The sequence below is a fragment of the Microchirus variegatus genome, assembly GCF_963457635.1.
Source record: "Microchirus variegatus genome assembly, chromosome: 11".
Lineage (NCBI taxonomy): Eukaryota > Metazoa > Chordata > Actinopteri > Pleuronectiformes > Soleidae > Microchirus > Microchirus variegatus.
The window spans coordinates 14,972,590-14,996,242 of NC_139812.1; the positions used below are offsets into that span (position 1 = coordinate 14,972,590).

Below are 23,653 nucleotides of genomic sequence, written 5' to 3' on the forward strand. Positions count from 1 at the left end.
CGGCGCTGTTTACACACGTAGCAGGAAGTTAATGCGGTGCATGCTGGGAGATGCAGTCGCAGGAGAGATTATTGGGGTCATAGGGGAAAAATACCAACGTTTTTGGTTGTCTTTCTAAAATATAATTCAATATTACAATATTACAATATTAATGCAATGAAATTACTGACAATGAAGTCATTTTTAGAAAATAAAAATGTATGACACATGTCTAACAAATTTATACAACAGAAAACTGTGGTGCCTGCACAGTTACTGTGATAAAACATGTCCAATGTGCAGAGATGACATACTGCACCCATACTGGAGTGATTCTCACTTAAATACTCTCCACACACTGAACTCTGCGGCTGATTCAAGGGCGAGGCCTTTTTTTAACAACAGCTTGTTCTCTCGATGAATCATATGATTCAAGGGATCAGTGCAATCCAATGCTATGTGCAATGAACTACATTTTTTTACTGTCAGTCTTGTATAAAGTACCGAAAAGGGATACTTGAGTGAAAGTACAAGATCTTACCAGAGAAGGACTTTGGTAGAAGTTGAAGCCACTTTTTATAATGTTGGGTGAATGGATGAATGGCAAAACTATAGTGTGTTGCAGCTCAGCAAGACTAGAAAAGGTGCTATATAAATACAGACCATAATACCAACTTTTCTTCTTCTGATTTTATTTGGTAGTAACTGGTGGACAGGGTGTGACCCCGCCTTTCACCTTATGTCAGCTGGGATTGGCACAGTGACCCCAGCAACCCTCATGTGGAGGATAAAGCGGGAGAAGATGGATGAATGTTTAAAAAATGGTTTATTAAAGTTTAACTTTACAAGTTTTAATTTATTCATTTCATGAACATTGTCAGGGGTATTTTTGTTTAGAGCAGCAGAAAATGTTAGCATCGAACACAAATCTGAAAGATAATAACACCTTATCTTCATTTGTTGTTATTTTTTAATTGAAAGTCATATAGTCACTGCAATATTAAACGTTGTTATTATTGCACATCACATGTATAGCACTAAATAAAACTTATAAATGTAATATAGCCTCTTATATATGTATGTATATATATCATACATATATCTACATCCCATGCAAGTGCTTCTGCCACATGATCATCGGATTATTAAAAACGTGTTTTTCCCACATATAAATTCCTGCTTGATAGATGCAGCTGCACAAAAACAGACACAATGGTTTTGTATCTTGTTGTTGTATCTTATGAAAAAAAAATGCACTTACACTTTGATCCCCACATAAATATGCACACACGTGCACAAACACTGAGATTCTTGTAACTTCTTCAGTCGATAATGTGACACGTTCTCTGCCACTTTCCTCTGCCAGTGAAAGCACATGTTGACTGACCAGCCATCTATGTCATGTGTTGTTGCTATTAAAGTATGTTTCATCTTCTTTCTAACCTTTCTTGATCAGATTACTCTCCTCTCTCCAGTAACCCCTCCTCCAGGGACTCCTGCAAAATGCGTACGTGCCACTCGACTGGTGCCTACTGGAGCACCGTACAGCGCCCGGCGCGCTCCCGTACATCCAGAGAACGATCTCACATAGTAATGTGAGTAGTAGACCCCAGCGATGCATATATTGAATATGTTTTATTTATTAAATGAATAAATAGCAACAAAACACGTTTACCATCTCTGTATCAAAATAAGTATTTCTCAACTGCAACTACATGCTCATTAAAACAGTACAAATCCATCCACAATATACACAGTGATGCGTAAAAACAGCAACGACATGTTTAGAGAAAATATTCTTTTGTTGTGTGGAAGGAATTTCACATATGCGAGCCTGGAATGAGGTCAAAACACTGACTTTGACGTTGATTTAGCGGTGATGCCTTCAGGTGCTCGCTTCAAGCTCCGACATTCTAGCTTCATCTGGGTTGTCAACTTCGTTCACATTATCAGTCTTTTTTTCTTTTCTTTTTTTTACCCCCGTTCTTGTGACTCAAATCCGACATAAATCCAATAGTGTATATTCAGTAAGTAGTCGTACACCAGGTCCACTATATGTGGCAATGCAGCATGAGTAAACAATTATGACCAAACAATGGAGTGTATGTATACTGGATTATATATTGTAAAGGGCCAGTGTGTAAGAATTAGTGACACCCAATGGTGGGACTGTAGATTGCAGCAGAAAGACGATGCCTCTGCTCACCCCTCCTTTGCCCAAGCTTGTCATGGAGCTACAATGACCTTCACATCACAGAAAGAATGCTGTTCTTCTTTGTTTGCATTGAAAGCTTCTGTTTGAAAATGCAAAATTAATGCTTTGGTGCTGCGGCTGGTTTCGGGCTGTTGTAGCAACATGACGTTGGTCGACCTCTGCAAAGAAAAGCCCTCGCCTAAAGTACATATAAAGGACTTGGTCTAAGGCTGCATAAACAAATGGTTTCTATAGTAAAGCTGGGATAGACCTATACAAACATAGTATAAACATAGTATAATTAAATTAGGTAAATATAGTTAAAACCACCTATGTGTAAGACAATGGGCATTTAAATAGGCTATTATTCAAACAGATCAATCTTAAAGGTGCATTATGTAATAAATCTAAAGCAACTGTCACAGAGACTCAGGAATAATGTTCATATAACAAACTGAACTCACCAACAACAACAGTACAGCCAAAATATTTGCACTAAAAAAACATTTTGCTGACTGCAAATCATGTTTATGTTTTGAAATCACGGTTTGGCATGTGGCGCCACCCACCGCCGTCTACCAATCATTGCAGTCAGTAGAGTCTCAGCTACCGTGCAACCACGGGTTGCCAGTTAACTCATAAAACGAAATCTAAAAGACCTCGGTATTTTGAATTTGAATGTAGTAACCGTTTTTTGGCCACATTCTTACATATGGCACCTTCAAGCAATAAATCAGAATTCATAATAAAAGAAAGTCATAAAATGGACAAACACAAATAAATGAGTAAATATGTAATACTTTCGACCTTTGGCTCTAATTTGATGGAGAAAAGTCACTATAGCTCTGTGACTGGGGCAGACGGATCCAGTCATAATGACATAAAACGATTTTTATTGATTGACCACAGGCGCGGCCGTTAAAGACATGTCAGACTCCCACGTGCTTGGAGCCATTTATGAACATCATTTGTCTCATGTTCCGTGAATGCAGCAGCTTGGGGGGGCGGGGCTGGTGCTGTGACGTCAGAGCGGGTGTTACCTCAGATAGGCTAAGTACACACTGAGCGGCGCCATGCCGTTCTCTACGCCAACCGCAAATCAGCAGGAATTCAACCGACACGCGTCTGTAATGTATGGTCCCGGGTTCTCACTTTTACAGTACACCTTTCACACAACATGTGAAGAGGGACTCTTTGTGATAAAATGGCGGCGTTTCGACTCTAACTTTTCCGTTTGGCTCGGTGTGGCGTGGCAGAAGCTGTGGGCTCGTTTCCAAAGTTGACGGTTAACAGGGCGCGTGTAGGATCGGATTTAAAGGCGCAGTGCACTCACCGTGACTGCAATCATGGAGGAACAGAGGCAACAGCAACAGAGTGACTTGGAGCGAGACCGACAATACTGTGAACTTTGTGGTAAAATGGAGAATCTCCTCAAGTGTGGCAGGTGCCGGAGCTCCTTTTACTGCAGCAAGGAGCACCAGAAACAACACTGGAAGGAGCACAAGCGCATTTGTAAGGAGGCGGACAAGGCTCAACCTCCCAGTGAGAGACCCGTGCAAGCTCCGCCACCACCGCCGCCGCCGCCGCCAAAGGAAGAGGAGGACACGGAACCGGAGCGAACCGGTGCATCGGACTGTGTATGTTCTTCGGAAACCGGGGAAACAGACGCGACGGGAGCCGGCGACGGAGTGGTGGACGCCGTCTCTAATAACTCCGCCACACCTAATGGACAGAGCAGCTCATCCCCTCAGAAACTTGCCACGGAGTACTTAGTCCCGTGCATGAACAAGCATGGCATCTGTGTGGTGGACAACTTTTTAGGAGCAGACATTGGAATGGGCGTTTTGGATAATGTTAAGGCCTTGTACAAAACGGGCAGGTTCACAGACGGACAGCTGGTCAGTCAAAAAAGCGACTCCAACAAAGACATCCGTGGGGACAAAATCACGTGGATTGAGGGCCGGGAAGCCGGCTGTGAGAAGATCCGCTTCCTCATGGGTCGCATGGACGACCTGATCAGACACTGCAACGGTAAACTGGGAAACTACACGATAAATGGAAGGACAAAAGTGAGTATGGTCTGGCTGAAAAGTTGGTTCTTGGTTTCCCTCCACAGTCCTACTGTTCTCCTCAATGACACCTGTCTCACCGACCGATCGATTACTACTTTGATAATCGACTAATCATTCTCATCGAGTGCAGGAGGAAGTAAACTGTCATTTCAGCTGAAATCTCAACATACTATTCATTTCCTTCTCTTTGACACTTAACTAAAACGCTTTAAATTGAATAAACAACCAAGAAACGACCAAATATTCGATTCACTGATGATGGGGAAAACAATACAATTTTCAGCCCTACTCGCCATCTGTTTTAAAAAAACATGGAATGATCCAGGTCTATAGAGGACAAATGTATGGCGATTTTTTTTGTCATAATTTGTAACAAACACATATGCAAATGACAAACAATCATCAATCAGCACAATCTCTAACTAAAAAAGGAACAGTCTGAAGCTCTGAAAGAAAAGAGGAACCAGTGCAAATATTATTTCACGTTATAGCTTGAGTTTATTTTCCATTTTAAAGTTCATCTGTGTTTGACTGTGGTTCTCAATTTACATATTTCAAAAATACTCAGCAGTCAATTAAAATTATTCCTCCATATGAGAAAGAAATGCCTTTTAATCTTAACTTGGTAAAAAGTATTTCACTTTTCTTTAAAAAACTTAAAGTAGTCCCAGTAAATGGAAGATTGGGCCCTTCCGTTCATTCAATAGTCCCTTTCTAAAGTTTAAAGCACTGATCCCTTCCAGCTCTGTCAGACTCATGCCATCATAAAGGAACCATTACTTACTTACTGGGTTTTTTTTTCTCGTGCATGTTTTACTGACTTAACATGTAAGATGTTGAGTAAGTCCTCTCTAACTCTAGGTTAAAGCATGGCTAATGCCTAGAGTCAGAAGAGTGAATTATTCCCTTAACACATAACATTATCAGGGTGATTACATCAGGGCTGAGTTTCTTTTCGTCTATGACACTCTTTCCAATAATATCAAGACAAACTGAGCCGTGAAGTCATTCAAAACCAAAAGGCTAATTTCACCATCATGACTTTTAATCATAGCAGCCACCCTCTGCAAGTTCAATATATCAAAGCTCACAGCAGCCTCTTGACTGTAACCTAAGTGGCAGAAAAGGCATTATTACAGACACAAGTGGTAAGACAAAACATTCATTTTTGTTGAGATGTGAATACCTCAAGGTTGCCACTGTGTAAGAGGAAATTGTGGCCAGTTTCTGTTTCACTGAGGTGTGTTTTCTAAGACGTTGTTTTTCAACTTGTGTCGTGTTGCTGATTCTTTCCAGACAATAATGCTGCGTTTACAGTGCAAGTGGATGCAAATCAGATATGAACCACCAAGGTGTAAACGGGGGGGACACATCTGCATTTGGATATCCTCGCCTCGGTTTCAAGCCTCACTCATGCATTTACGTCTGCCACTTGAGTGGACAGAATAGATATTATCTTCTCAATGGCAAATAACGTAAACACATGTGGACGCTATTTACGTACATAATGACTATTTCGAGGGCTCAAGGCCTCAAGCCAGCCCACTCATGCTGATGATTCATGCCTTTTTAAGCCCCTTTGGTTGAGGATTTCACAATGTTGCCAATTTCACTTCTGTTTTAGTTTACTAACCATTCTCATTTCAGTAGCCAGGCCCACTCTGTGTGTTGTCTCCCCAATTATCAAACAGAATAAATGCAGATTTTTGGTTTGGGTCACTTGGATATAGGCAACAAATTGGGCATCAATACCTGCTGTATAAATGCAGCCAAAGTGATGTGTCCTTGTTGACTCGTTACCTTTCCAACAGTTGTTTGTGACTCTTATCTGGCTTTTTTAAAAAAGCAACTTGTATCAACCCTCAGCAATGTCAACCCTGCTCCTACTTAGCTGTCCGGTGTGACGTACCTCTCCTCTTTTATCTAGATCTGGTCAATATGACCTTATGACCTGAGAGTGATCCAGGAGTAGATGAGCTGTCAGCCTGCCCACTCTTATTCCTCTCATGGGGAGATGGACATGCTCTGATCTAGATCGTCACTGTCTCAGTGAATAGAAATTAGGCTCAGTTCCCTTTTCAGTAGCCCTTTTAAAATGCAAGCCAGTACAACGACTAATTGCAGTTTAATATAATAGCCCTGCAATAAATCCATTACTTGCATAGTGTAGAGACCAGTGTTTGTAGAATAAAAATAGATAGACTAGATGATAGATTATTGCCACAAACTGAAGGCTACGAAATCTCATTTCTCATGTGTAATGTAAACTTGAGGTTTTTTTGAGGGTTTCAAGCAGGGGTCTCAAACTCAAATTACCTCAAAGGGCCACTGGGCTTCCCGTCTGGTCAGTAGGGGGTAGGCTATACAATCTTAAAATTATAGCACAATAACAACATTAGTGATGATATTTCACATAATTAAAAAATATATGTTTTTGTAGTTCATAATAGAAACATTTATAGTGCAAAACTAGTCAAGTCATTATAAGTTGCTATTATGTGGGCAGCAAGTTTGAGGCCTCCTGGTTTGAAGTAATTTTATTTTTACATGTCTTTGAAGTATGACTGCAGTTTTGGCCATTTTATGACTAACCTCTTTCTTGTGTTTAAAAGTTATATATTTTTTAAGATATACAAGTTTTTGACCTTTGAACACGGTCAGGATTGAGATCATTAAATGATACTTCAGAACATGAAGTACATGGTCGTTGTACCCTCAACAAAAATATAAGCGCACAAAGAAAAACTTGTAGTTCTTCACACACTTCAATAACGTGCGTGTCCACCATTAGCCTCGCGTAGAGCGGTACCCTGGCGATGCATGGACATCACCAGGTTGTCGATCGTGGCCGTTCAGTTGTTGTCACAGCTGTAACACTCAACCCAGCACTCAGCATGCCAATGGCACGCTCCCTCATGATTTGTGACATCTGTGGCACATTGACAAGTGACAAAAGTCCACATTTTGGTGTGCCCTTTTATTGACCAGACCATAAGGGGTGTCTGTGTACTGGTCACGCACTACTGGGTTTGAGCAAAACAAATCATTCCATAAACAAATGCATCAAGAATCTGAGCAAATGTCATTCTATTTTTGTTCACCATTTTGAGTTTGTGCGTTTATATTTTTGTTGAGTGTATATATGTCACTACGCCTTATCATGTTCTGACCCAACGGTTAATGGATTAATTGAGATTATTGTCTACAGAAGAGTTTGCTGACGGCAATAACTGCAATTTTATTTTGCACTAGACGGCCACTAAACATTGAGGAAAAGTAAATATCTCCATTCAGAACGCCAGTTATACTTCTCCTACCATTGTTCCATTGTCCCATCATTTTAGAAGTATTAGTGTATTGGCCAAAGCAAGTCTATCCTTTTCAGTGAAAACTGCTGACAGATGCCAAGAAGCAGTTTTTACTTACTTGATTTAGAACTAAAAATGAATAAATCATGTCGGAGGTCATCTCACCAGTCCTTCAAACTCCAAATGCTCTGTTCGATAATGAGTTTTTCTAGTGTTGAATGTTGAGGAAGTTTGTTGTCACTGGTAATCTCACAGAGCGACTGCATGTGTGTGCTCTCATGAGGAAGGTGACCGTTGACCTACATTTTAAAGCTCTATAGGGTTAGCATGCGAGAGAGGAAGTCATGTGATTGAGTCTTGGTGCAGACTCTGCATTATGCTATAGGTTGCGTGAGCTGCTCGTTCTTTCCCGCCTGCAGTACCACATGCACTTTACTATTGCATGCCACCTTTTTCCTGCCTATTGTTTTACCATCATATAGCAAAACAGTACATGTATGTTGTTGTTGTATGATTGATAAGCCTGAGAGATTATTGAAGCCAGGAAGTTGAACAAGATGTGCTGTATTTAGGGCCTGATGATATGCAGTCTTACAATGTTTATTCCTCTGTGTTGCAAATCAGTCATTGTGGCAGTGTTTGTTGGGAGTTTGGACGCTTAACGTTCGTTTTTTCACACAACACAGATGCAGGCAGGAGATTAGCATGAAGGCAACACAAACACGTGGAGGATCGTGAAGCATTTGCCTGCAACACGCCGCACCACGGAGAGTCATAGAGATGAAGGCTGATTGCTCCCATTGCTGTGAATCAGTAGGTTGAGCAGGTTGTCTTCTAAACTTACAGTCAGAGGTTCAAACCCTAGCTCCTCTAGTGTGCGTGCTAGAATGTCTTTGGGCAACACTCCCGATGACCTCGCGGTGCTCGTGGCAGATGTGCCGGCAGCATGTGATATAGATATGAGGGAAGAGTGCGGTGATTATAAAATCCTGCTGCATATATGTAGATTATCTGTATGAATGAGCGTGAATGCTTTAAATGGTCATCAAGGCTAGATGCGGGTTTACTTTTGCAGCGACAAGGCCTCACCTCACACGGTCAAGATGGTGCTTCTCGTTACTAATATTTATTATCTGAGTGGAGAAGAAAGGAACATTCTGTGCTATGCACTTGTAGGAAGTTTTTTGAACAGGTGTTTTTATGATGCATTAACAGAGTTTGGAGCAAATCCAAGTTTGAGTTGATCTCTGTTTACAATGCTGCAGCTGTTTGAACACCATCAGATTCTTCTGTTTTTTTCACTGTTTTGAGTTGAAAGACAGTGAGGCATTTTGATGAAAGGAGCATGACATCCAATTTACTGGACGGATAAAAAAATCTGTACATAGATTAGTGTTTTGTTTATATAAAATTCAATGCAATTGCATTTGAAAGAGAGCATTTATTTATATGCAGTATTCTGCAACACTTAATCAATGAAGTATTAACTATCTAATCTTTTTGTTGTTATTTTCTCTCAAACCTTCAGCTTCTGAACTGTGAATGTTCTCTGGTTTTCTTTGCTCCCCTTTACCCACTAAAGCAGAAGAACTTTGTTTGTGGGCAAAAAAAAAATTCTGAAGACGTCTTGAGGTTTAGGAAACCATAATCTGTTTTTTAGGAAACATTTTTCTTCTCATCAAACAGCGAACTGATTAATCAAGTAAATAACTCGCAAATTAATGATCAATACTCGTTTTGTGACCTGTTTTCATTCTGCATAGAGGCTGGAGTACGGCACAAGGAGGAGGCTATAGGAGGCTATAATCCTGTGCTTTTACTCTTTTGAGTGCTGATTTCTCGTCATATTTTGTGCTGCCGTGGTCACTCTGCTACCACTGGCAAGGGGAAAGTGTCGGTGACCGATCCAAGTACAGAATGTGCTCACTTGGCTCTCACACGGGCACCAATGGAGCCATTCAGTCAGACTTAGCAGTCACACAACAACTTGCTGTCCTAAACAGACTTAACACTGATGGCACTACTCTCAGCTCTTGTCATCAATGAGTGACATCCCCTTCACTCATCTCAGCATTGAGTGTTCTGAGATCTACAAGGCTGATCATTTCCATCAGTACTTGTGTACCCCCCCCCCCCCCCTTATTGTTTAATTAATGTCTGAAGTAAAGAAGGAAAGAGTAAAGAAGGTTATTACTTTAAATAGGCATTTCCCACGGAGACAGCACTGCTGCCAGACAAATGAAACTGCGAGTCTCCTGGCCTGGGGACACAACTGCCTTAGTTCCTACATTCCCCTGTGCTACAAGGTCCCTGTCCCAATTGTTTGCGCTGGTGTTTGGATAAGAATCTCTTCTGTTAAGTGAGACGGTCCCTTGCAGCTTTTCCTTTTTCCACCAGCCCAATTTATAAATTGATATTGGCATCACAGCGATCAGCGAGCGCTTCCTTCCAAGAAGGGTTAGGTAATAATCTGGTATCGATCGCAGTATTATTTTCTTCATAATATATTACTATTATATTAATATTTACAGTGATAATTCTAAGTGAAATGTTTCCATATATCACACAGCCCTACCTCCATATGATCAACATGTGTGGGGACACAGATGTCTGAGACTTTGCTTTACTTCTAGTTCTAATTTTTCTTTGCATCACATTTCCAACACATTTCCAAGGGTATGAATTTGCCATTTAACATTAACTGATGAGGACTTGCGGTTCCGCAGAGAGCTAAATAGAGTGCTAGGGGATTTCAGCCATGTCTTTATCTTACATAATGGAAGCTTAAAATATCCCATTTACTACATACTTTTTTGTGAATGCTCTGACTAGCAGTCCTATCTCTTTTAAACAAATATCAATTGTTTCACATGAACCTGTTATCCTTTGCCACTGATTCACGTCCATAAATCAAAAAAATCCCTTCCTTCCCTCTGGTATATTAATCCAAATAAGTTTTGAAAGGCTGTGTTTTTAGTAGTAAATCAGTAGTTCTATTTTGAAATAATGTGCTCTCAAAGTTGTTTTATTTGAGCTTTGATTTGAAGTAGTCATCTTCAACTCATGCCAGCAAAATACAAGCTCAGCACTCGCATCATCAACACTGAAACAGATCTTTAATGTTAATGCTGATAAAGTGGATACCTGAGTGTTGTGATTTCACCTGAGCAGCAGTCGGGTTACATAAGACATTGAAAGCACGGTGAAACTAACTGTAAATTAGAGATTACATGTGACTTTCTCTGTGAGATTTAGTTTACTTAAGGGCTTGTTAGTTGCTGCAGTTACTGTTTGTTGTGTTTAATGTCAGTTATTTCCACGCTCAGCTAATCTGTATTTGCGATACCTTTACCGGTTGACCTTTCCAACCTTACTTTAATGACCTTTGTTCACTTCCAGTCTGTGAATGTCCATCGGCCTCACAGTGCATCTTTGGAATGTTAACAGACAACACAGTGACTGAGGTCATCCCTCCTAATGAGGGCCGAGGAATTCAGAAAACAAATGGGCTGAGAATAAAGTAAGCTCAGGTTTAGACTTGGTGATACTCTATTTAATTTAGTTCTGTTAGTAATACATCTTTAAAATACTAGATTTAAAAGTTACTAAATGAATCACCGTATTTATAATCTGATAATTTGTTTAAAGCATTTGTTTTGTTTTATATTAAAACAAGCCCTGTTTTTTTTGAGCTTCCACATTTGAGAATATCATCATTTTGAGATGGACGTTTAGGACATTTTATCAACCAAAAAAAACCATGAATAATTGTGAGAGTCGTCAATTGTGAAGATAATCGTTAGTTGCATCCCTAGTTGTGTCTCTTCTGCTGAGCTTGAGCTTGCTTGGTTCTCACGATCATCAGATCATGTGTAAGGCAAATCTGCACACCTTTGATTTGCTTAGTTGGCGTCTGCTTCAAAATGCAAAACGCACACACTGGCTCAGGGTAACCGCAGGGTCTTAAAAAGTCTTAAATCCAATAATTTGAATTTAAGGCCTTAAAATGTCTAAAATTCTCTTAAAATCTCCTAAGACCAACTTTGGAAGGTCTTAAAAATCTATTAACGTTCAACCTTCAGTCTCGCTTTGATAAACAACTACATAACTACAACACGTAACTAAAGTAGGCCACCTGTGCTGCCTTGTGAGAATTTATTGAGCACCACTAGCTAGTGTGCTGTGCACGCCATTATTGATGTGAAATGGGTCTTAAATTTTATTCATTATGGTCATAAAAAAGTCTTAAGTCTTAAATTTGACTTGTTGAAACCTGCAGAGACCCTGCTGGCTGCTTTGTCTGTAAAATCATTAAATTTGTGTCAATATTTACAAAGAACACTTGAAGAAGCAAATAAAATATCAATTGAATCTTTCGAAAATATTGTATTTTATTGTTTGCGCTCCCTCACTTGTTCCTTGCGCTGTGGCTTTTGTTTGCTGAGGGGCCTCAGCAAGCTGGCCTTACGAAGCTGCCTGCTGAATAGTAGTAGTATATTTTCCTATAATAAAATACAATATTGTTGAATGATTAACTCTATATTTTATTTGCTTCTTTTATTTGAAAATATTGACACAAATCTAATGCCTAAAGTACAAATAAAAATCAAATTATAAGGCAAATTTTGTCACTCATGCAAACTCCTATACTATATTCATTTATTTCATTCATTTTGTTTGTTCATTATCTTATTTCTCACAATAAATGTAAGCATTAATACGCTCTGTGAAGCTTAGGTGTTTGCTGGTCAAATGGCACATTCACATTCTGTACGCCTGTTAACACTGTAACACTCACAGGTGCATAACTGGCCTTTAGTAGATGGCCTCTTATAGAGTTTCTACAGCTGTCCAGTTGAACTCAGTCGGGGGCAAAACTGCTGTGTCTAGCTTTTTTGTCGATGCCAAGGCTCTCGCACTTAGATCGACCTCCTATGCACATCCTCACCTCCACCCATCTGAACACACACACACACAAAGAGAGACACAGAGCAGAGCAGTGGCTGTTTACTCATCTCCTGCTCTGCAGCATGAGACGAGCAGTCACTGGTGGGAGGGGTGACATAGCTGAGGATCGGCCAGGCTCCCTCACGCTTTGCACGTAGCACAACCATTAAAATACTGCTCCCTCTGGAGAGAGGCCAGGAGTCAAAGTTAACGGCAGTTCACTCATCTCTTCTGCTCTAGCCTCACCCTTCTGCTTTCTCTGTCTCTCTACCTCCCTCCCATCTCCCTCTCTTCTTTTACACACTCGCACAAAAGCCCATTTTATTGCACCTTACTATCAGGAAGTCCTTTTGTTAACTTGAAGGCTCCTCACCTGCCTTCATTTCCATCTTTATATTATAGATTTGTGATTTGTGTTTTTTTTTTTTTGGTTTTGAAAGCCCTGATATTGTGCATTCCAGCGGTAGCCTGCATCACTCAAAAGATGCAAGCACCATGTAGATTGATGCAAGCAGCTGCGATTCCGGTCAAGTTCTTGAAATCTAAATATGCAAAATAGGAATATAATTTCTCTCTGCAAAGAATTACCTTTCCACAGGACACACACTTGACCCATGCTGTTTAACTATTGTGGCAGATGACCAAGCTGTGAAGTTCTGCTTTGTGCTTTTTTAAAAATAATGTTGCTATGGTGTTTGTTGATCCAAGTGCATGAAAGAATGCAGGGGAACTTGCCTTTTGTCATATCACTGCTTAGACATGGTGCATGAGGGCTCAATCTGCCCTGTGTTTGCACACGTTTCGCCACTCACCCGAGCCCCTCTTTCAAGTCGGACAACACGCACGGTTGTTTGTTGTTGCAGACGTGTTGCTCGTAAGTCTCGGTGCGTATAGTCTGATATTTGTTATGCAGAGTGATGGAGAAAGTATAGGTAGTGTAAGGCTGAGGTAGATGTTTTTTTTGTTGTCTTATCTCTGCAGAAAAAAAGTGTTTCTTTCAAAATCTTCCCAGCAGTGTGCGAGTCACCACTTGTGTGTATGTGTGCACGTGCAATGTGTGTGTGTTGTTTTCCCAAGGGACTTTCTGTGTTGCATGAGCACGTTTGTGTGTTGTTTACGCCAAGAAGTTTACAAGAGCTCATAGGGGTTCACTGCCAACACCCAAGTAGATCATGCGAGTCTTAATAGAGCAGGAAAAGGCAAAGGGAAGTTGACGTGCAGTACGATATCTCTGCTCGAATTTCTGACGAGCTTCACATGTATGATGAGGTAGTGGGGGTGTAAGCAGCCACTGCTTGTGTCAGCCTTGTTGCAGGTTGCAGTATCCCCTTCTCAGGTTATCTAATTTGAATGCAACTCTGACTGTGTCATATTTATGTTTATGTTTTGAGTGACCCATTGGATTGCATATAGTTCAGGGTGTGTATGCTTCTATTTTCATCCGTTTTTTTAACTAATCATGCTTTTCTATCTTCCTGTCTTCAGGCAATGGTGGCTTGTTATCCTGGAAATGGGACAGGATACGTGCGCCATGTGGACAATCCTAATGGCGACGGACGCTGTGTCACATGCATTTATTACCTTAATAAAGGCTGGAGTACTAAGGTAAATGATTGGGGAAAGGTGTTTTTAATTGGCTTTTTTTAAATTCCACAATAACAAATCATCTCATTTTAAATTGATCACTGATCATTTATAACATCAGGAGAACATTATTAGAAAAAGGCCATGCATCTGGTCTTTTTATACTAAGGTTTGTCTCATTTTATACTGCCTTATTCCACACTCCTCACCTATGCAGAAACGTAGTAGAGGTTATATGTCAGCATGTTCTGTCCAGTCTTCCATATGATGCTGTAAAAATGGGTTTAAATTATATGATCAGGTCAGGAAGGAACTATCATTATAATTCATTACTTAGAATAGAAAGACTTTATTGCCATTGTTTAAGGGGTATAGGTTGTCTTTTCTTTTTTTTTTCAGAAATTTACACAAATTACAAAAAACATTAAATGTGAGAAGCACTGCTAAATATAATACACATACAGATAAATAAAATATTGAAACATACACGCCCACACGCATATATATATATATATATATATATATATATATATATTTATAAAACTAAAAGATATGTGACCTTGCCAGACTGGACTAATGCCCGACAGTAAACTGTGTTCATGCACATCCCCTTACATAACTTCCCCGATGATTCATTCATTCTGCGACAGGCAGAGAAAGTGATAGGTGTGTCAGCAGTGGAGAATTGTCACACGATGAAAGGAGATAAGGCAACAATAGCAAACTATCAAAACATTGTACATGTTAAATATCCACCAACACCATGTAGCAGAGGGAGAGTTTGCTAAACTTGGCTGTTTTTCTCTGCTGTCCAGGAAGCAAGTATTAATCGATTCTTCAATTTCGTCTCCCCTTTCAGTCTTAAGTCTATATTTTAATGCATCTCCAGTCCAGACATTTATTTTGCTTCTACTCTGGTCGATGTGTTTTTTAAGGGTACCGAGGATGCTTTTTAGATTTGGAAATGTTTTGCATTCCCACTCCATAGCTGCAACTCAGTGCAGAGGCAACCCACGTGTCAAAGTGCTACCATCAGTGTTGTAAGGAGGGTGGTGCACCAGACTAAAAGACCAAATCAAAACATAAACAGAGTGTGCCTGCAAAAGAAACATTGAGTTCTCAGCATACTGGTAGCAAGAATTGCAATTCTTACATATAGCACCTCGCAACGTAACGGCTAGACAAGATATCATGGGCTACAGCTCCACTGTAACGTACTATTGCAGTTAATGACCCAGTTCAGACTTGGTATTAACATTTGTCCTCAGATTGCACTTAATGGCACTGTTCTTACCTGGATCTTGGATGTGTCTCTTGTGATCACATATGGTTGGATCTGCACTGTCCTGCCAATCATTCAAAATCATACTGACATGACTATTTGCAAGGACAAAATAATTTTTTTAAGTAAATCAAATTTCCTTAAAAAGGTGTTATCCTTTAGAGGTATGCAATATTATCACAAGCCTCCCACTAAGAAATTAGTGTTTTAACCAAGGTCTTGTGTTCCCACTAATGATTGGAGCTGAAGTTAATCAAAACCTCTGTATTGCAGAGTAATTTGACCAAGAATGAACACATTCCCACTGGTGAAAATCTCACTTAAACTTAGGATCAGTGGAAATAGCGGTTAATTGAGGGAGGACGTAACAGTTATGCTCTTTCGAAGAGAAAACCGCACCTCCTAAGGTGGTAGGGTGGTGGTAAACCATGTCTGGGAAGCTGGTTGTCTTCCAGATTTGACTCCTTGTATCTTAATTACAGGAAACTCTTTTGTTTTTGCTAGTTCGTGGTTGAATGCAGGTCGTGCAATACACGAGTCTGTCTTATGGTAATGAACACTACTGAACAGTGGGCGACTATTGGCTGTCATCAAGGTATTGGACCTGTTGATATTGTATCACAATTAATTTTAAAGGATAACGACTGTATAGTAACTGAATGAAATGACTAAATGAATTGTTAGGTTCAACCGATGACTGCTGCTCCTTTTGTTGATGCAGTTTAGTGTTTTTTTCAGGATGGATTCTCTTGTTGTTTTATGTAATCATCGTTTATTTTTGTACCAGCAGATAGTGACTATTTTTTGTGTTGCTATGAAAACGTGAACATTAAGTGTCTAATTATAGCCAGCCCATGTTGATCAATGGGATTTAATGTGACCATTGGCACTGTTGTTGCATCATGCTCAATCACCCCTGTATTGTGTGGCACCTGGTGTTGTCTTCTGCAGCTGCAGCTCATCAGCTTCAAGGTTTGATGTGTTGCGCATTAAGAGACGGTGCATTTGCATTTATTAGTTGTAATGAGTGATTAAATTACTGCTACTCATTGCATATTTTTCTCTTCTTCAAATCATTCTCTGTAGACGACAGAGATGGCTGTGTATGGAAAATCTCAATAGATCTGTTTCTCACATCAGCTTTCTCCCGCATTCTCATGCTTGGTTTGAACTTCAGCTCTTCGTCTTATAAATGTCTTTGTACCTAGATGCATTGAGTAGCTGCCAAGTAATTTTGGCTGATTAGCGTGAACAAGCAGTTGAGCGGTCTACCTAATGAAGTGACTGCTGAATGTGCATTAGCTGTGCAGAGAATGGCTGGGCACTTACTCAGCAAAGCATTAGATTCATATACGAGTGTCATTTAAGCATCAAATGACATCATGGCGAGACAACGCGAATGATTACAGTCTGGTCACTGATTGGTTATGCATCAGGCTTTTGATGAGGCGTTCCTTTTTAGAATGCGGTTGCCGGGATACAACAGTTTCCTGGCAGAATGAAATGGCTTTGGAATGTTAATTGTTTCAACTATTTGTCCCCAAATTTCATCGTGTTGCTTCAGCTGCTTTATTCAATAAGCTGTATACGTATTGTAAATCAGAAACGTTCTTCCGGATTATACAGTAGGTGCATATAGTTCAATATTAACTCTTATTAAGTACTATGTATTAGGTGTGGGTCAAAATTAGGGCTGAAAGAGGCACAATATATTTTAAAGTCAAACTGTGTGTCAAAATATCATTTTAGATGAATTATTGCCGACTGAAGAGAACAGATCTGCACAAATATCACACAGTCATCATGTTTTTGGAATGAATTTGAGAATAATGATGTAAAAATGGCCATTCCCTCTGATACTGCAAATCACATCAAAATAATCGCAATTCGATATTTGTTCAGAATCGTTCAGCCCTTGTCAAAATATCAATTTCTTGATACATCGTCGTCCTTTCTCGTTTAACGCAATAATGGGTAAATACCAATTTTTTTTTAATTAATAACTGCGAGCTGTCCAGGGTGTACACCGTCTCTGTCAGCTGAGATTTGCACAGCACCCCCTTCAACCCTCATTTGGGGGATGAAGTGGTAGAAGATGGATGGATGAAATAAAGGCGCTCTAAAGTAAACAGTCTCTGCCAGTTTCACTCACCAGGTGTAGCTGCTTCATGTCTCCTCATGGTGGCGCTGCTCACATGAATGAGGGGAAACTTGAGTGGAAGTTACCTGATGCCACATCCACGTTCAATACATAGACTTTGGGCACTTTGTTCCGCATGTTGTGAATAAATAGAGAAAAACTGCACTGTTAACTTTTCATGGACGTTTTCTGATGTATCGCTATATATGATTGTCTTGCAACATATTGATTATAACAAAATTGTTGTATTATGAAATTGCGAATCATAGTGAGTGGCACCCTGTGATTCCCACCTTACTACATGTCAGTGCATAATCAATTATACACTTGATGAGATCTGCTACATCATGTACTCTTGAATGCACCCATCTGACAAAAATGAAAGTATCCCGTGATGATGTGAGGAAAAATATACAGGCCAGCAAAAATCTGTGGAAGGAAATGATTCAGCAACTGGAAAAAACTTTAACCAGCTCAAAAAAAAAGCACTATTCAGCATATCCTTGAAGAGCGAGTGACTGAAATAAAATGAGTACAATGCATTGATCTTTATACTGCAGCAAGATTTTCTAAACTGCTAATGTGGTCTGTCTATACAGAGGTGTAAAGGTGTAACCCAACGTGCAAGGACAGGTTTCCAGTCTGCCACTACTATACTGACAGATACATGACCCCACACTTTGTTTAAAGTGTCCTCATTAGCACCAGCATTGCAGTATCAATTCACCAGTGTGTTACAACTTGCAACGCTAAATTAACTCTCAGCTAAAGCCACGGCCTTGTGAACCCTGCTATACGACAAACATGGCTGCGAATAATAAACATTTACACTGGTGCAGAGATTAGAGTGTTCCATCGCAAACCACAGGTTCCTGTCCGGAGAGGTCATGAATGAAATCAGTGTCAGTCTAAAAGAAGGGAGAGAGAAATGTGACGGAAGGAGTGTGTGTTCTGAATTCCCTTCTTCTTTTGTACGTGAAAACTTATAGAAAGTAAACAACAGTATTTGCATGAGCATGTGTGTTGCACTGAGCTTACGGGCCATTCATGAACAAGTGATGAGATTAAATATCTTGGCCACTACTATGTTGAATGGTGATTCTCATCAGATGTCAAAATCATGCACAAGCTAATATGTTTTTTGTTGTTGTAATTTTAGCATTCTGTCAATGGTGAATGTAGCTTTATTTCGAATACTGTGTACTACGTTCAGAGACTTAATGTGGTTTATGCTGATGTAGGGCTGCAACTAAAGATAACTTTCATAATCGAGTAATAGTTTGGTTTATACGATATCAGAAAATGTTGATACATTTCACAATGACGTAATGCATTTCCTAGCCCCTTAACCGAAACCAAATTCTAAACCTAAATCCAAGTTTTAGCCCATAAAACAAACTTGCGGCCAGACACTAAAATGACCATGAAAACTGGCTCAAACTGAACAATATTTTTACCATAATATTAAATTCATAAGCTTGTTGAGTGTTTTTATTATTATTATTAATTGTCTACATGTTTTGATTCTGTTCTGATTTTCGCCTGTTTTTGTTCATTTTTTAAAACTATATATATACATATATAAACATAACACTTTTACTTTGAAAAGGTGTGCAGTATCATCCTAAATATTGTTTAAATGCAACATTGTGATGGCTTGTCAAGATATCATTTTAATAGTGTCAATTTTTAAACTGTTGGACTTTTTTCGGCCCCCTGCCTGATCAAACTAGATGTTCACAGGGCTTCCGGGTCATTTTGAGTTTGAGGCCCCTGGTCTATAATGATAATAAAAATATGCTCATGTGAAAGTAGCAGGCACTAGGCTGTCAGTCAGTCTGTATGTGACAACATCTGTCCATATGTGGTTGTGACGCCAACCAACAGAATTGACCGACTTAACTATACAACATACGTGCCGTTATCCTGGAGCTGCATATGTGTTGGAGAGGGAAACAAGCCTTTTCCGTGTCTTCTTTGACCCATTGTACTTTGTTTATTTTTGTCACACCACTGGTATTCCCCCTCGTTCAAATTAGTATAAATGGGAATTGAGTTACTTTTCCAACAAAGGGTGTGAACCTTTAGCTCTGCTGGTTTGCGTGTGAAGAGAGGGACCTATCATATCAGCTGTGTGAAAGTTAAAGTGCTATGTTTGCGGCAATCTGCTTTTTCACTCTCCAGGTCCTTTATCCTGCCTGAGCAGTTTTCCTGTGGATTATTCTTCCTATCCCTCCACAGGAAGGCCGCCCCCCACTGCTGCTTCCTATCCTTAGCTTTGCTCCTGGCCATTGGAGTTTGACAACCACTTCCCTTTAACCTTGTCAGCCTATGTTGATAATTGATGTATTGGGCTTGTGATGTGTAATAAATGCAGTGTTCAGGTCACTTATTTATTGTAAATGAACAGGATAGCTACCAAAAATACAGGAACCTGATCACTGTGGAGGCTTCATTCAGTGTCTGTCCTTGCGTTCCTGTAAAGCTTTGTCTTGATTTGTACAAACCAACAGGGTTCTTGTTCTGCTCTTCCAGGAACACGGTGGCCTTCTCCGAATATTCCCAGAAGGAAAGGCCCAGTTTGCTGATATAGAGCCCAGATTTGATCGTTTGCTGCTGTTCTGGTCAGACAGACGGAATCCTCACGAGGTTCAGCCCGCCTTCGCCACCAGGTCAGTGTTCGTGCCTGTTCAATAGAGCGCCGGACGTTGATGTCCCACAACCACGGTAGACACAAGCAATTGATTTTGTGTTTAACTCTGAGTAAATCATGGACTCCGTCTAACTGAAACAGATACTTTTTGCATTATACTGTCCGTTACCAATGCTATTGTTATGCAAACGTGACATATACCTGTCCAGTGACAACAATGCCTGTCTTTAGCCAGTCGAGCGTTTGTCACAAAGCCAGATAGCCCTCCATTAGTTTCCCTCCAGGCTCTCATAAAACTTTCAGTGACTCTCTGGAGTAAGATGAAGGGAAGTTCATCAGGAAGTTGAAGATACTGCACGTCCGTAATAATGTGCCGGGTGTTTCTAAACTCGTAAAAAAGCATGCCATGGGGGCATTGTAAGGATCACATATGTTCAGTCTGTTAAGTTTGGCGATATACCGGTTGATTCTCCATGGATTAAGTGAACTCTGAATTAAATCCAGCACTGGTCCAAGGTGTCCACGAGGTCTTAAAAAGTATTAAAAGTTGATAAATCAGTTTTGGGATAATGTAGGCCCTTAAAAAGTATTAAAATGTTTTAATCGCAATTTCATGAGGTATTAAATTTTGTTCATAGTGTTTGACTGCAAAAAGTATGCATGAATGTATTTATTTTCCTCCCCGCGTCTGTTAAAGCTCCCATCGACCGGAAGTTCCAATTAATGCTGTTTTTTTGTGTGTATCTGCGCCATTACCTCGTTTATGAAGCCCTAAAGTTTCCAAACAAACTCGGCCACTGCTGAGAACGCTGGGTTTTATTGTATTCTCGGGCTCTGAAAGCTGTCTAAAAAAGCCTGGGAATCATTACGCAAGGATCACTTCTCCTGAACAGCAGATCCTCCTGGTCCGGTCACATCTGGTTGCCTACATTGAACCGCAGAAGAAGAACGTCCGTTGTGGAGGTGTTTCACAATCGACAGTGTCTTCTGACTCTGGGTCCAACCCCGGGTCAAAGGTGTAAAAGGGACTACGGTGGGGAGTTGTGATGAAGCTATTTTTAAACATTGTTAAAACAATGTTTTGATAATGAGTAGCAGTGCATCCACCGTTCCAGAGAGGGAGCTGTGCTTCTGAGAACTGGCGTGCTAATTACGTCACTTCCAGGTACCTGTCCAATCACAAGACAGTTGGGGAAAGCTCTCATTGGCTGGCCAGTCACAACACAGTCTGTCTTCTGGGGGTGAGATTTCGGTCTGAAACAGCACAGCTGGTGAGAGCTTCAGTGAGGAGAGGTTTCTATTTCCTCTTTTGCAGCAACTAGGAGATTTTTTCAAGTTAATGTATGTAAGTAGACGTCCATAACTCTCATGTGCGATAGGACCACTCTATGTGTGCTTTAAAAACAATGATGCACAGGTTTTCTCACCCTGCAAGATCAGCTCGGGCCATTCACTTACACGCGACTTTACGCTTCTTGCAACAGCAAACATGCTCCTCCTGGAGCAAAATAATATCCGAAATCGCCCGAAATTGTGCTCTATAGATTAAATTACAAACTAAAACTGTTTTGTAAGTTAAATATGTGTTGCTGATTACAGCTTGAAGTGGTGATAAGGTCTTGAAAAAGTCTTTAAAAGGTATTGAAATTAAAATCAGGATTTCTGCACATTTCCCATTAATTTTGCTACGTCTATAGCCGCTAACATGGCGGTTCATTGAAGCTGAGTCACGTGGCCTCCGCAGCTCTCATTCTCACCTGAGAGTGAAAGTTGGTCAGCGTCCACGTCTGTCCAAGTGTCGCCACTCTGGTAATCCCCCCTCCGTTTGGCAGCGACTCACCTCTCCACCCGTGTCTCTGCAGGTATGCCATCACAGTGTGGTATTTCAATGCGGACGAGCGAGCCCGAGCTAAAGAGAAATACTTGACAGGTAGGCTTTGATCAAGCAACCAAATCGACTGTCCCACTTTCCTGTTGTTTCATCTCCGTCATCTCTTTCATGTCTGTGCTTCCTTTTGTTTGCAGGTGCAGGTGAAAAGGGCGTAAAGGTTGAGCTCAACAAACCATCAGATCCCAGCTAGTGAGAACACTGTTCTCCCCACCAACAGCCATTAAGTGCTCTGTCCTAAGGAAGTGGCCTGTGTGTGTTTGTGTGTGTGCATGTGTGCGTGTGTGTTTTACAAAATGGCTGACTTTTGCTTGACTGGATGGAAGGTCCATACTCGTGGAGACGAAACGGACACACGCAGATATCGGTTGGTTTTCAGTGAAGCCGGTTGACTCTTAAATGTCATGACATCGTACTGAAAGGGATCTTTTGTCCTTGCACTTCTTTGCTGGAGAAAACTTTGCTTTTATAGCTGACATTTTCAGAGCATCACTTCAAGCCAGGATTAAGCTCAGAGAAACTCTTCATCTTTTGCAGTTAATTTCGTAAAGGTACAGTGTTCTGCATTATGTTTAACATGTTATGCTCATCACATGGAATCTGCTGCTTTAAGATACTGTTTGGCAAAATAGGCTTGAGTTGGCATTTATATGCGGAATGAGCAGAATAAAAACACCCCTTTATTGACAGATCATACATTTGTCTTTAAGTTCATTCATTTGGGGTTTTATTGGTCCTTTCTTAAAATCACACATTCATGAAACCTGTGTTTGACCTGTGGTTGATGGAGTTAATGTTTTCAGCTGCTTCCTGTTTTGTGTCTTGCATTGCTCCATGCTGCCCTCTACAGGAGCCCAACAGTACATGTGCTGTCTGCAGTGAAGCTTTATGGGCAAATACAATAAACACAGATAGTTTACATTCAGGGAAAAATTCATCAGTGGTTATTATGTGTAATTTTGAACTGTGAACAAGGTAATTCTTTTTCTGAAGACATGACAATGTTGAAGGGCTTGTAACTGGAGGGTCACCAGCTCAAATCCCATGTCGGATCAAGGGCTGGAATGTCCCTGAGCAAGCTACCCCACCCTCATAGCTCCCCAGGTGCAGACGAGTGCTGCCAACTGCTCCTCTGCCTGGTTCGTATGTGTTCATTACTGGTGTAATAACGATGGGTTAAATACAGAGGTCACTAACTGGTGTGTGTCCAAATAAAATTAACCTTAATTCTAAAGTAACTGCAATTCTAAATGCATTTAAAGTCCCATACATACACAGTGACACTGCTCAGTATTTATAAATAAACAAAACTTTTGTCACTTTTCATTTTAATATTTTAATACGATTTATAATTATCCTATTTAAACGGTCTGTGTGAAAAAAATAAAAATGTTCATAGACGTAACATCGCGTACAGTATTGCAGTGGTCAGGAAATATAATACAATATTCAGTATAAACTATACAGTAAAAGGTTAAAGAGCAGTCAAAATAATACAGTATAGTTCTACAAAGTGCAAAATCATTGCCTTTTTCAGTGGACCTTCATATAATGGCAAAGAAAAACGCTGTTACTTCTCTAGACAGAATATCAACGAATGAAGTTC

General features: G+C 40.2%; 1 protein-coding gene across 2 annotated transcripts; it reads left to right on the forward strand.

The window, feature by feature from the left end:
- The first annotated feature begins 3,257 nt into the window (after window positions 1-3,257).
- On the forward strand, window positions 3,258-23,116 carry egln1a (egl-9 family hypoxia-inducible factor 1a). 2 transcript variants are annotated; one of them, XM_083897783.1, is made up of 5 exons: window positions 3,258-4,242; window positions 13,986-14,105; window positions 20,042-20,178; window positions 22,022-22,089; window positions 22,185-23,113. In XM_083897783.1, exons 1-5 carry the CDS (start codon window positions 3,520-3,522, stop codon window positions 22,238-22,240), a joined length of 1,104 nt encoding a protein of 367 aa, XP_083753909.1. In that variant the 5' UTR covers window positions 3,258-3,519; the 3' UTR covers window positions 22,241-23,113. The 2 variants fall into 2 exon arrangements, with proteins under 2 accessions (XP_083753909.1, XP_083753910.1); XM_083897784.1 differs by lacking the exon at window positions 13,986-14,105 and having other exon boundaries at window positions 22,185-23,116.
- The last annotated feature ends 537 nt before the right edge of the window (window positions 23,117-23,653 follow it).

Coding starts and splice junctions, on each gene's coding strand:
- egln1a (XM_083897783.1), top strand. CDS start 3,520: ATGGAGGAACAGAGGCAACAGCAACAGAGTGACTTGGAGCGAGACCGA. Junction 4,243..13,985: donor CGATAAATGGAAGGACAAAA/GTGAGTATGGTC, acceptor TCCTGTCTTCAG/GCAATGGTGGCTTGTTATCC. Junction 22,090..22,184: donor TAAAGAGAAATACTTGACAG/GTAGGCTTTGAT, acceptor TTTTGTTTGCAG/GTGCAGGTGAAAAGGGCGTA.